This window comes from Theileria equi, chromosome 3, assembly GCF_000342415.1.
Source record: "Theileria equi strain WA chromosome 3, complete sequence".
In the NCBI taxonomy this organism is placed as follows: domain Eukaryota; phylum Apicomplexa; class Aconoidasida; order Piroplasmida; family Theileriidae; genus Theileria; species Theileria equi.
Window position 1 is genome coordinate 826,184 of NC_021367.1, and position 13,145 is coordinate 839,328.

Here is a 13,145-nt window from a genome sequence, read left to right on the forward strand (position 1 = left end):
CGCAGACTAAAGTCCCGGTCTATACTATAGATGGCATCGTTTGGACTTCAACATTTTAGTCAGGAATGTTTAAAGACATGTAATCCTGTTTACTGCATGAGATTTGGAGCATTGCTATCTTGAGCGGCGGCCTCCTCTCCAGCTATTTGGAGGTAACGGAGGAAGAAGAAGTGAGCGGCCTCCTTGCACTTGGAGAGAACAAGAAGTTCGTGTTCCTTCTCGGTTGTGCTCCAGAGTTCATGAGCACCGCAGCGAACCTTTTGGAGTTCCTTGCCAACCAATGGCTTGAACCAGCCAAGTTGCAAACCAAGATCATTATGACCAGTTCCCTTGAGAGTCTTCAAGTTAAGTTCAGCGGCAAAGGCTGAGGCCACAAATGCAAATAGAGAAGCGAATACGAGTTTAGCAGAAAGCATTTTGTAGTGTGTATATAAAGTGGTAGATGGTTGCATTCATGGATATTCCTATGGGGAGTTAAACCTTCACAATGGGGAATAACACGATCTTCTTCCTTCCAGCTTGCATTACACAGTGATTCTTATGTCTTTAAATCTTCCCAATGCAAGTGGAGCATCCCATGATCTGGCAAATGCTTACCTGGTCCCCTATATTCCGCAACAGGGCCATGCATGAGCTTGTTGGCAGTCTGCCTTAGCGCAGGAATCATCCCCAGTGCATGCTTCCATGAACTTGTACAATGAAACATTTTAAACCCCTGTCAACGTCTCGACTGCACATAAATAACCATGTACACGAAACCTGTTACGATTTAGTCAACCATTTAAAGTACAACTTGCGATTATAATATGCCATTCAGTAACACACCTGTTATATTTTCATTCAAAGCACTCATCACCTATTCCACAATAGAATCATCTATATTCACGGTGTGTTGATCCGGGTTGCTTTCTGGGTCAAAGGTAATGGTGAGTCCCTTGCGCTGAAGGGGGTCCTTTGTCTTGTCCACATGTATGGGCGCTAGATTCAGCAGTTTGGAGTCGATATCGTATATCCTCTTCCATAGGTATTCATACTGGAGTTGAGCTCCGGCGGTGAGCTCTCCATGCTCCTTTTCGGCGGGGTTGTAGAAATTGTTTGTGACAAAGGTGGAGGTGTCACCCCGATGTACTGAAGAGTCAGTTTTATTCTTGACAGTTGAGGACGGCGCTTGCATCGTTGCCAGCGGGACATCGTCCATGTTCTTTTTAATGTCTTCGGTTCCCTCTGTTGCCTTTTCCGTTGTCGTCTCCTCATTTTCATTCTCCCCTTTTTTTTCTTCTTCCTCTTCACTCCTTTCATCTTTGCCCTCCTCTCCATTTTCACCGTCACCACCTTCACCAGTCTGTGTACTTTGTGACTTGGTCCCTTTCTCTCCATCATGCACGAGTCCCCGGTCCTTGGTCATGTAGTCGTACTCGAGTTCTCCGTCTGGGATCTCCCTGTTTGCGAGGCTGGTAAAGAGCGGTTTGACCAGGGACTTGGCTCCCACAGTCCGAAGCGGGATGGAGAGGGCCAAGATTAAGCTAAAAATGGTCGAAAGTGAACGCATTGCGAGTAAACAGAGACAGAGAATGATGTTGCCCAGAAAGAAGAGAGGCGATTCCAGGACCGCTGCGGGATGATAACCAGCAACCTGCTCAATCTCAATGGATGTCAAGCGCACGTACCTTTGCAAAACCAAAACTGCGAGAGCAAACGCCCAGTCCAGCGAAAGAAAATGGACGGCCGGCTGAACTCCGAGTGTGTGCCTCAGCAGCGATTCCAGGGCATTGAAATTGGTAGAAACAATGGAATACGCACTTTAAATCAAATGAACTGGCGGGACGCCCGTTTCTGGCGTAGGGTCAGCCCGTTTCACACACCGGCCGCTCACTCGACATCAAGTGGACGTTTTTGCTCAAATTTTCAATTTTTAGCCAAGATTTTAGCGCATAATTGCACAGACTGACCTCGCGTTTGGGAGGGACTCGCCGTTGTGGCCGCTAGGACGATGAGCGCGGCCACGTAGAGATTCGATGAGAGAAGCGGAAAATGGACGACACATTCACCAAGTGGCTCAATGAGGTCTGCAACAAGGCCAAGGTTACCGCCGAGAGCGTCTTCAACGTCCTCTCCGACGGCTCCAAGCGGATGAATCGAATCAGGAACGTAAAGTACGCCAAACAGCTCGAAGAAGGCCTCATGGAGACGTCGCAGTACTCGTTCCTCATCCAGGAGTGCATCCTCTTTTGGAGCGAACACATGGGCAGCTACACGAGCGACGAGGTGGAGGCCAGTAGTTCGCCATCTAGCGCCAATTCGTCTCCGCGGGAGCCAGAAACAAAGTACATTGACGTGGATGCCAACGGAAAACAGATCCGCACCCTAAACTTTAAGCAGGTGCTCATTAGGTCAAGCGCAATTGAGAATTTAACAAGGACCATTATAAAGTCTGGAAGCGGTCTGGGAGCCATAGAGGATGTTGCTCTAGCAACTGCGAGAACGGATGGTACATCAAGTGCCCATAAAAGTGTAGAGGAGTCCCTAGACAAGCCACAAGAAGAAACGGAAAAGCGACCAGACGACTTGGAACCAAAAGATCTCTACCACGGGCTAGATGATGACGACGAAATCATCATTCCCACCATTGGCAAGAGAGACTCTGAATCAAGTTTTGGGGATAGCGTCATTCAGGGCGACTCCATATTCCTGGTTGACCCCTGCGATTCAAAATCCTCCTGCTCCAACTCCTCCAGCTATTCCCTGGGACAGACGGATTCACTCGGTCTCAAGTACTATATTGATGAATATGCAGACAGTGTAGAGCCCGATGGTTTACCGGATGCCTCTATCGAGGAAGATCAAGCTACTGGAGTAGATGGCACTGCCATCTCCAATAGCAATAATGTGTACATCAAGGGGCTCCAAAAAATCTTTTCCCACTGTCTAATTGGACCAAGTGAGCTTCACAATGACCTCATTGCTGCAATACTAACTTTGAAACCTGTCGACGACACCCACCCGGAGCTGTTAATCCAGCTGGTATCCACACTCAAGATACACTGGATGGACGACTTTTTGGTACAGGAAAGAGAGAGGATAAAGATGGAGATTAAGAACATTGAGAAAAATGAGCAAAGTCTGGAGGCGATTCGTCAAACCGTTTTGCTCTACAAGCTTGCGCTAAAAAATGTTCAAGAGTATGACACGCACTCTGTGGAAAGCCAGTCGGAAGTATTTGAAAAGCTGGCACTTTTGCGTAAAATGCTAAACATGTCTGAACAAACATGTCTCTCAAATATAGGCACAAGGGCTAATAGCATGGGTGTGTACACTACAGATGGAGAAGCTATTTGGCCAAAAACATCGATACAACCTGATGAACCTGCCGATTTTGATCCAGAAGACAAGTTGAATAAATATGAAAGTACGCTCATGGATGAAAGAATGTTAAATAGGCTCATTGTAGAATCCAGAGATAAGATGCTCTTTTTAGAAGAGGACATTAAAATGTTAAATGAACGCAAAGAACGTCTTGTTGCTGAAGTATCGCAAATTGATGAAGAAATCGCAATGAAAATGGAAATGTTAAACATCAAGTTGAAGGAGGTGGAAACTGCTCAAATTGAACTTTCCGCCTTTTCTCCGGCTAAAATTAATGTAAACATTACAGACGGAGCATCGACACATAATACAGAGGATAGGAGCGATTCAATAGGTCCTACTCTCTCAACTGAGCGTTCAAAAGTGTCATTATCCAATGCAGATGCTCATGATCAAATGTACCGAGGCTTTTACAGAGATGTAAAAATGATTGAAAAATATGCAAGCACATCAAAGGAATTTATAGGCTCCCTCTACTCTTCAATTCACGCCGATTTTGAGGAAAAACATTCATCTCTAATGGAACAAGCCACCAAAGTTGTCACAAGGGAAGCTGAGCTTGAAAGGGAGCGACTAAAGACCGAAGTTGAGAATGCAAAGTCAATAATGGGACAAATTCAAGATATAAAGGGGAAAATGAGTCGTCACTCAAAGTCTAGTGCAAAACACACCACGGAGGATGCCTCTCTAGACGCCAAGATGAGGAGCCAGATTTATGCAGATTTAAAGAGTGTCCTTATGAATGACCTCAAGGAGTCGTTTATAAAGGTAGAGCAAGTTTGGTCCGATTTTGTCGATTTCTATTCGGATAATAAGGAATTTTTCGGTACAAATGTTGCCCTTTATACAGAAATGAAGGAATTGTACGACCAAGCCAAGAAGGGGTTCTCGTCGTTTTTGTAGTTTTTTGCATCCATGCGGAGGATGAAGTTGTTCTTAGCAAGGCCTGTTGTGAAAAGTTTAAAATTTTGCTCCTTTGTTTTTTCGTACCTATGGATCCATTTGTCTCGATAAAGTTACATTTAGTGAATAAAGTGAGTATTAATGGTCAATATGGTTTGAAATGTCTGTATATTATCTCATATTTAAGCAATGTCGAGAGTCTTGAAAGTCTCTCTAGATTCCCATTTCGTGACTTTTCCCAGTGCATGACAGGTTAGTAGTATGAAGGATAATTGTGCAAGTATTCTGGAGCTTTGTGGCGTTATCATTCCCTTTGTATCTTGTACCAATTTTCATTATTCACAAACCTCTTCTTCCTGTACCCCGTGTGGTGGTTAATTAACGTTTTATTCATGCATTCAATTTCCGTATCCAAAAATGAAAATTTCCGCCTTGTTTTTCTTGGTTTCTATCATTGGAATTTCTAGTTGCCATGGTTGGAATTGTTTGGGTGAAAGTAGCACTGAAAATGCGGATGATGAAACGGACGACAAGAGGTTTGATGTATCAAAACCAGACACTTCAAAGGCACCATTAAATGCAAAAGGCCAATGTGAACGTGGATACAAACCGAAGAATCAAAATATCAAACAAATTGTTGATGGAGGTATTCCCGTATGGACTGCAAAAGACGAAGAATATTGCTCATATATTGTAATACATTCACCAGATAAGAATACCGGACCAGATAGCATTGTCATATCCTTGAATGGAGATAGGAATAACACAAAGAAATACTACAAGGACGCCGGAAACTGGAGAGAAGTAATTAAACCGGAAGGTAGCTCAACCGGTACTTCTAAACCGGATGATAAAGGAAACGAGTCCGACGGTAAGGATGGGAAAAACGATCGACATTAATGATGAGTTGGCTGCCTTTTGGTTCTAATGCTAATTTTAACGAGTTACTGGTACAAAAGGAACCCTTATAAAATTTGGCCTATTCATCATATCTGGTAGGCTTATGCACCACCGTTTTGTATGTTTTCCACTGAAATGGTCCCGATGGATGTTGGTATAGGTATGCTTATAAAGATGAAGGATCTGGAATGATACTTGCTGGAAATACCGACAGTGGACTATGTAAACTATTTACTGAACTCGGTAGTAATAAGGGAGTCTCTAGAATAATGACGGACAAGGGACTACTGGAAAGATGATCAGCAAAGGAATGGGTTAACCATGGCTAGATAACTGTCTATTCCATTCTGTAACTGGCATGGACACTTTTGGCTTCTTTACTAACCATGGGCATTTATGATACTACCATACTGACATCCATGAAACCTTGAAGGATGTGAGCTACTTACACATGCATCTTGAATGGCAAAGAATACTGGAGCATTGAGTCCCCAGTAGAGAATGGAGGGGTATCTTCAACTTATAGCCAATGATATGGTATATAATGGTGTGAACGACAGGTAAGATCACAAGATGACAGATGGGAGATCAGAGGCTTCAGAAAGGCGCCATGTTTATGGCAGGGCTGACTCTGTTGCAGTCTCTCCGTGTGGCGTTAACTGGAGCAAAGTTTGCACTTGACAGATTTAAAATTCCTCAACAACATGCCAGTTCGTTCATTAACATGGTCCATAATCCTATGGAACTGGCAACGTTTACTGGGATGGGTATTATGACCAGTCTGTCATTTATACCCGATCTTAAGGACTCTTTCAAATGGTTCGCCATATTTACTAACATAGCACTGTGTTGTTCCTTCATTCTACTCCTCATCGCATTTACGTCTGGAGGCTCGTTAGGTGATTTAACGTTCTATTACTGGACTATCGTCCTAGTCTCATTTATTTACGGACTGAATGTGGCAGCTGTAATGAATGTTGGAAGTGCAAATGCCGCCTTTTTCAATGTAGGAATTCCTCTCTCTGGTATCCAAGTTTGCATTTACTACTTTATCTTTACGAAGCTTGCTGAGTGGTGTAACTGGTCAAACGTTAGCTACTGGATCATATTTTGGCAGCTTATCATAGCAATAATTATATCAGCAGTCTCAGCTGCTATCTGGATTTATGCCTATAGACCAGATGTTGCTAATGGTTCTCCTTCTGCTGTCCCTCAAGATTTAGGCGAATATACTGCTTTGTCTCCGATTCTCATGGGAATGGTAGGTATGGGTGCTATATATGCCTTCTACCCGGCCATTGCTCCTTACAAATTGACTGACGTTGGTACTGGCTACCATATTGATCTTGTTGTTTTATTCATGAGCGCTGTTCCTGGTATTTTAATTGCAGCTTTATGCCTACGTGGAAAAGGTCCAGACAAAAATTGGAGGACTAATAATGCTCCATGGTGGCATGCTGCTTGGTTCTTGGCATTTCCACATCTTACTGCTATGGTCTTATGCTTGGTTACACTTCATTACCCTAGTAGTGGAATGGCGAATTCTATAAAGAGCAGTGGTTTAAAGGTTGGAGCTATTACCATTACGCTAAAGTTCTGTGAGGAAGGACTAAAAGCGGTTTCATATGCTGGAGCCGGTAAGCAAGTAGGTAAATACTGCGACTGCAAAACAGCCGGAGGAGGTACTTGCCAATGCAAAAGCGGAAGTCCTTGCAACTGCCAAGAGACATGCATATGCGGACCCACCTGCACCTGTAAATGTTGTAAAGATAAGGATGGAGGTGCTATCTCCTCTTTTAATGCGTTCACATCCCAAGGTTTAATGATCATCTTGGCTTTTACTGGAGACGGTTACCTAAAGACTTACTCCAAGTATGAGAATGATCGGAGTAAATGGCCTACTAAGAATTTTGGCTTCTGGAGGTCCATCTCTTACTGGGCAGGGAATGGAGCATATGTAGCATGCAAGAGTGTTAAGTCCTCCTTTACCACTAATGTCAGATGCAAAGTTTTGGGTAAATCAGAGGCTTTACTCATCGTCTATGCAGATCAGGAATTTTAGTGGATGGTAACTAGGAGGCTACTAGACTACTCACTCATACCTGAACATTCGTCCATGCATTAATGAGTCTAGTGGAGAATCTGGCAAGACTACTGGCATAGTGACACACTCATACCGAGGAGACATCCAATGCTAAAGAGTTATGCTCATGCTGTTTGTCAGTTGTCTGATAGAGACAGTTGGCCTACTTCACGTTATGGGTTTTGGAGTTCTTTTGGATATTGGTGTAAATGTGGTTGTCGTGGTCTCTATACCAGTCTTCCTAAACTGTTGACTTTTGATATGAGGAGTGAGTTGGCTCATAGAGATGATCGTTTGTTTATTTTAGTTACTTGTGACTTGCCCCCAGATGAATAGTTGGTTGATACGTAATGTAGTTTTTTTTATTATTTCTTAAATTGCAATAATGTTAAATTCTTTTATATACTCTACTTGTTACTTAGTCTCTGTGAGGCCTTTTGAACTTGAGGCATTTACTGATGAACTGTTTGTATGAGTAAGCTTAGCACATGCTTATGTTATAGTCTTGGTGGGTACTTAAAGGTAGGGTCCTGTACCTCGGGTAGATGAGTCTAATGCTAGCTACGTAGTAGCTGAGCTAGATTAGTCTCTAGGGTATGGAGGTGGAAGTACTCTCAAAGCATACACCTTTATAACAAAACGAGTAAGATGGTATACCAAGAGTTAAGGTTAGAGACTCTAAATGAGCATCTAGAACCAAGTACAAGTCTGCACAGGTCTTAGCATTCCAGTATACCAACAAGAGAATAGTCTAGAGGGGAGAGTCTCTACCTCCTACCAAGGGTAGGGAGAGCATACTGCATTATATCCATAGAGAGTATCCGTGAGTCATTACTGAGAGGCTATTAAGAGGGAGTAGTAGAATCTGAAGAAGGATTAGGAGATAATGATCCAGACTTTCTCTCATATTTTACATACCATTACATTTTTTTCTCCATGGTTACCATCATCATGCACCTCTCTCTTTCTCTACAATGTCTCAACTGGTGTGAGCAGAATGGTCGGTATGAATGGTTATAACTATGAAGAGTCTATGGATGAAGACAGACAATACGCAATAGGTGTGACAAAAGACTATAGGTCTAAACAAATGACAGTCTAACTAGATGTTGTAAAGGAGTATCATTATAGGACCTTTAGATTCTCCACAGAGAGATTTATGTATGTTAAGACGGATGTTAGTAACCATGGACTACTATGGGAGGAACTTGAATGACTTGATTACTGAAATGAAGGTTCTCTAGATGGAAGATAATGAGTACCTTTTCTCCCTTTATCTGTCCGCCAAAAACACCTTTGCATAGAGAAGAGGCTTTAGATACTAGGAAGATGGAGTGCTATTGATATACTGGGATTTTAGTAAAGAGTCCATAATTCTCCTTTAAATGACAAGATACTAATGGGCCACTTCGTTTATAAGGTAGACAACTGATATGGTATTTCCGGCACTCTCTCCTGACCCTCTCTACTCTTCCAGTCATGTTTACCTATAATGGAATGTAGAGAATGTGAGACGCTCAACGACACTTAATAAACAAGGAAAAGTGGTTTGAGATGCTGAATAATGATAAGGAAGAATAAATGGCTACATAAACTGTTATTCACCCCATCCATTGTCTACTTTTCTTCCTCTCCATTCTCACTACGCTCTCTAAAGTTAACTCTTGCCTGTGCCAAGATTCTAGTTGTTGTTTTTACAGACGGAGAAACCGAGGAAAAATCCTCTCGGGAATCTCCTAATCCTTCTTCCCTTGCTATTCAGCATGATGAAGAACTAAAGGATGGAAGTGTTAGTAAAGCTTAAGAATCTACTGCTAGATACTCTACTGTATGTCATACTAGTTGTAATGCTAATAGTAATTCTAGAGGACCCGAAAGACCTGTTGGTAAAGTTGAAGAACCTGAAACAGCTAGATCTGAAGAACAAACTCTTGATTCCTCTGACACTGTCTCTGCTACTTCTGTTCATAGTGTATCTACTATTACTAATCCTGGACCGCGTCCACAATAACACAAATATTTACATTTACCTGGCGCTAACCTTTTTCCCCTTGTGGTCCCTCAAATTGCTATTGGTTCTGCTGGTCCTGAAAGACTTTAAGCTCAGATTCAAGGTATAGTTCGTAGAGAGTCTCTTCTCCAACTCAAAGAGATCTTTTAGGGAAAATCTTTGGAGCTGCTTCAGTTTTTGTACAGGTGGAGCAGGATACTATCTCTGGAAAAGCTTCTTCCTCGACGTATTTCCACGTCTGATATTTAAAGATCTCCCAGAGGTACTCATGGACTCTCATCAAGAAGAAAGAGTTTGATAAGAAGCTTACTGACATGAGTAAATCTGTATCATCTCCTAATCCTTCTTCAGATCCCTCTACTACTACTCCATCTTAATAGCCTCTCATGACTACTCCCTATGGATATAATGCAGTTCCATACTTCGGTATCTTTTGTTCACACTCCGTTAGAGTGTACATGTCTAACTAATGGTAGTCTCTCTTACATGCATAGGCAAAATGATGGGCGATTAGCATTCTTCCGGGAACATTTTTAGGGACACAAAGCCTGGACTATAAACTAACCATATCAAAGTGCGTGCACAGAAGTAAAACAAATTAAAACTGAAGAGGCGTGAAATACTGCATTATAGTGGCGTTAAATTGAGAAATGTTCGCCATGATTATATATCGTGAACTATCTTCATTACTTTAGGATTTTTCGTCTTTGGAAGCTTGCTACTATTATCCGTTTCATCAGAATACACAATAAAGAGAAACTCTCTCTTTTCAACGATAGATCCTCTGACGTCTGTAGTGAAGGCCGTAACAAGATTTTTGCATGCACACTTGGTGGAGCATCCACACCAGTACCAGAACGCCTTTCTTGTGGTAAAGTGTTTGGTAGGCCAGTTGTCTGGATCCTTCTCTGCCTGCCTGTATGTCTTGAGGTAACCATTACCCATAAAGGCGAATATCAACTGCATTATAGAATAAAGTAATGTGTTTAGTGTAGCCATTTTTGAGTTTTTCTTGCCATTATTCTTGGTTTGTCTTGAGGCCCCGTTAGATCCAATACCCCTAGTAGTATGTACACACATATCATACAAGACAATAACAAGTGTGAGAAGTATCGTGCTATGCCGAAGTGTTCTGGCTATAAATCCATCTGGATAGTGCAATATAATCGTGAAAATGTATGCACATGTAACTTCTAGAACAAAAAAGAGCCAAGACCAATGCCAGAGGATATTTACACCATCCCATTTCCTGCCAGGACCCTTCTTTGCCTCCTTTAGATAGAGTAAAATGGCAGGTGGTATTGCTCCAGTATAAAGCAATGTCAAGGAAATGTAAAAACCCTTTTGAATACCAGCAAGTTTATAAGGTGCAATGGCCGGGTAGAAGGCATACTGTAGTCCGTAACCAAATGCAGCTAGAAATAGTGGTGACCAAGATAGTCTTATACCAGTCCAAAAATCATCATTACTAGTACTACTTTTATTAGTCTGGCTACTGCCGTACGCAGGTATCCAAATTCCTGCTGCAATTACCGCTAAACAAATAGCAGTGATAATTTGCCATACTACTACCCAGTAGTTTATATTCTGAAGTCTATATTTATTCCCAAGCTTGACAAATGAGAGATGGTATGAGGAAGAAGTGATGCACGCCGCCGGTATAGCAGCTAGATATGCTGCAATCTCGCTCGATGCCAAAGTTGTTACAGAGACAACAGTACAACCGCACATGAATGACGTCAATACAATACCCCAGTAGTAAGCTGTAATGTAACCCTGGTCTCCTCCAGTGTAGAATGTCACCAACGTTACAGCATAACAAAGGGACATTGAACAAGTGCAGACTGACGATACAATATTTAGAGAATCCTTAAATGTAGGTGAACCCAGAATTAATCCGTTCATCACCATTGTCCCAAGTAAAGCGGCAATTCTGTAGGAGATAATAACCTGATTAAGAAAGAGAGGAATGTAGCTAGAACCGATCCTGAACCTTACAGCAGCAAACTTGCCGGCAGAAACTGCCAAACGAGGCAATTGAGACAAGGCAAAGGCAGCCATAAAGGCTGCCACCTTTTGGAGGCTACTGCCTTCAGTCTGTGAGCTAGCCATTGTGCCCATTTCTGACGTCCCAACCACCCTTAATGCCCTAGTCGAGCGTTAAACCCGGAAGACTAGCACAAAAAACAGCGCCTATAGTCATCTTCACATCCTTTTGTCTAAGTCTACCAAGTAGACAAGGACCTTCAGCAGATTAGACAACATCATATCAGGATTATACAACTACATTTTAACTGGAAATTCCAAAACATTTACAACTATGCGATAAAGATGAGTAACAGGCAGATTTAGAGGATAAGGTTGACCCAGGAAGAGGAGATTCCAGACCCCATAGGTACATTTCCCGGAGGAATGGACTAAAAGTCGACAAGTATAAAGCTCTATAGACTCCACTTGAATACTCAGATTTTACTCTCTGCAAATCCCCTTTCTTCCTCCGCAGGTGTGCTCATTCAGCCCCTGAATTTCTAGAGGAATGAAACTGTCTCATTCCGCACGTCTAACCTGGAGTGTCCATTTTACCGCAATCATCCACCTTTAATATGCATAGGTATCTCATGTATGGTATGAATTTGTATCTTGACTGCTTGTTCATTTGTGAATAGCCCATTCTTCCTATCTCTGTCTAGGGACCTATCATTCCAGTATATCAACAAGAGAGTAGTCTAGGCACTAACATGTTTCACAGAGTGACTGTGTCAGACTACATTCAAAAGTCTGGTAGGTATTGAGAGCCTGGAGGACTCCTGGGAAACCTTATAAGGAGAGGGAAGTGAACTTTTCAGGTGGTCCAAAGGATGACCAATAGGCACCTAATAAATACTAAACAGGCCACAGCTAAGAGGGTAACATCAAAACTGTGCTGCAGAGAGCCTCTAGAGCTGTGCCTGGTGGAAGCACTACGCATAGACAGCATTCTCCAGTGCATGCAAGTCAAGCCAGACCAAGCTTCCAGGCAGACTTTGACTCAATACACTCTGTGAGTGCCCATCTCAACTCATTTGACATCCACTCCCTATCCAGTATCCTAAGGACTTAAAGAACCCAAAGTCTTTAGTAGGCCATTTACTTCGATCATGTTCATATTTGGAATAGGTCTTTAGATAACCATCTCCAGTAAAGGCCAAGACTATCATTAAACCTTGGGATAAAAAGGCATTAACAGATGAGTAAGTACCCTCCCTTATCTTTACAGCAAGGGCAGTTAGTAGATGTACATTTGTCAGGATCACAAGCTCCTCCTCCATTGCAGTATTTACCTACTTGCTTACCAATACTTACTCCAGAAGGATTCACATAGTAGTAGGCAGAGCCATCCTCCATCAGTCTAAGCCATGGTACCATAATTTAGATTCCAGAAGCTTAACTACTCCAGTCACTAGATCACATTATTCATACAAACTGCATTAGAAACTCCTCTCCCTGCTATTATTGTATTATACAACTCGATGCTTAGCATCTCATAATGGTAACTCATTCATCTACCAAGGAATAGACAGGCTCCCATGGGTCTCCTATGCTCATATACTCCGTATACTCGTCATTTCTCCTATATTCGCTTCACTCATAGACTCTCCATCACTATTCCATTCACTCTGTTCATTCCATAGTGATCTACTGCCTAGTCTTTGACGTCGGTAGGTCATCTGTTTCAGTACTCCTTACAGTAGTACTTGCACAGTGAAGAATCCTACTAGTAGGAAGAGCTCCTGTTAGTCGCCCTAGTCCCTCATTCTTCGGGACCCATGCTCCGCATAACAAAGCGTCTAGACCAAAAAGGAACAAAATGTGTGGAGGAAGAGGTACACTGATGAGTCTCTTCCT

The 13,145-nt window shown here is 42.4% G+C and overlaps 7 protein-coding genes across 7 annotated transcripts, besides 1 other annotated feature; 4 read left to right on the top strand and 3 right to left on the bottom strand.

Moving 5' to 3' along the window:
• Positions 1–89: 89 nt before the first annotated feature.
• BEWA_003920 (signal peptide-containing protein) lies at positions 90–416 on the bottom strand (the record flags this gene model as incomplete). The annotated part of the gene is made up of 1 exon (XM_004830593.1): positions 90–416. The coding sequence occupies one exon, from the start codon at positions 414–416 to the stop codon at positions 90–92; it is 327 nt and encodes a 108-aa protein (XP_004830650.1).
• A 440-nt stretch (positions 417–856) lies between these two features.
• BEWA_003930 (signal peptide-containing protein) lies at positions 857–1,549 on the bottom strand (the record flags this gene model as incomplete). The annotated part of the gene is made up of 1 exon (XM_004830594.1): positions 857–1,549. The coding sequence occupies one exon, from the start codon at positions 1,547–1,549 to the stop codon at positions 857–859; it is 693 nt and encodes a 230-aa protein (XP_004830651.1).
• Positions 1,248–1,321: a sequence feature (CT-rich).
• A 482-nt stretch (positions 1,550–2,031) lies between the features above and the next one.
• BEWA_003940 (hypothetical protein) lies at positions 2,032–4,523 on the top strand (the record flags this gene model as incomplete). Its single annotated transcript, XM_004830595.1, has 1 exon — positions 2,032–4,523. One exon carries the CDS (start codon positions 2,032–2,034, stop codon positions 4,264–4,266), a length of 2,235 nt encoding a protein of 744 aa, XP_004830652.1. The 3' UTR covers positions 4,267–4,523.
• A 160-nt stretch (positions 4,524–4,683) lies between these two features.
• On the top strand, positions 4,684–5,166 carry BEWA_003950 (signal peptide-containing protein; the record flags this gene model as incomplete). The annotated part of the gene is made up of 1 exon (XM_004830596.1): positions 4,684–5,166. One exon carries the CDS (start codon positions 4,684–4,686, stop codon positions 5,164–5,166), a length of 483 nt encoding a protein of 160 aa, XP_004830653.1.
• A 580-nt stretch (positions 5,167–5,746) lies between these two features.
• On the top strand, positions 5,747–7,228 carry BEWA_003960 (hypothetical protein; the record flags this gene model as incomplete). Its single annotated transcript, XM_004830597.1, has 2 exons — positions 5,747–6,811; positions 6,941–7,228. 2 exons carry the CDS (start codon positions 5,747–5,749, stop codon positions 7,226–7,228), a joined length of 1,353 nt encoding a protein of 450 aa, XP_004830654.1.
• Positions 7,229–8,813: 1,585 nt separating this feature from the next.
• Positions 8,814–9,053, top strand: BEWA_003970 (hypothetical protein; the record flags this gene model as incomplete). Its single annotated transcript, XM_004830598.1, has 1 exon — positions 8,814–9,053. One exon carries the CDS (start codon positions 8,814–8,816, stop codon positions 9,051–9,053), a length of 240 nt encoding a protein of 79 aa, XP_004830655.1.
• Positions 9,054–9,923: 870 nt separating this feature from the next.
• Positions 9,924–11,381, bottom strand: BEWA_003980 (hypothetical protein; the record flags this gene model as incomplete). The annotated part of the gene is made up of 1 exon (XM_004830599.1): positions 9,924–11,381. One exon carries the CDS (start codon positions 11,379–11,381, stop codon positions 9,924–9,926), a length of 1,458 nt encoding a protein of 485 aa, XP_004830656.1.
• Positions 11,382–13,145: the final 1,764 nt, after the last annotated feature.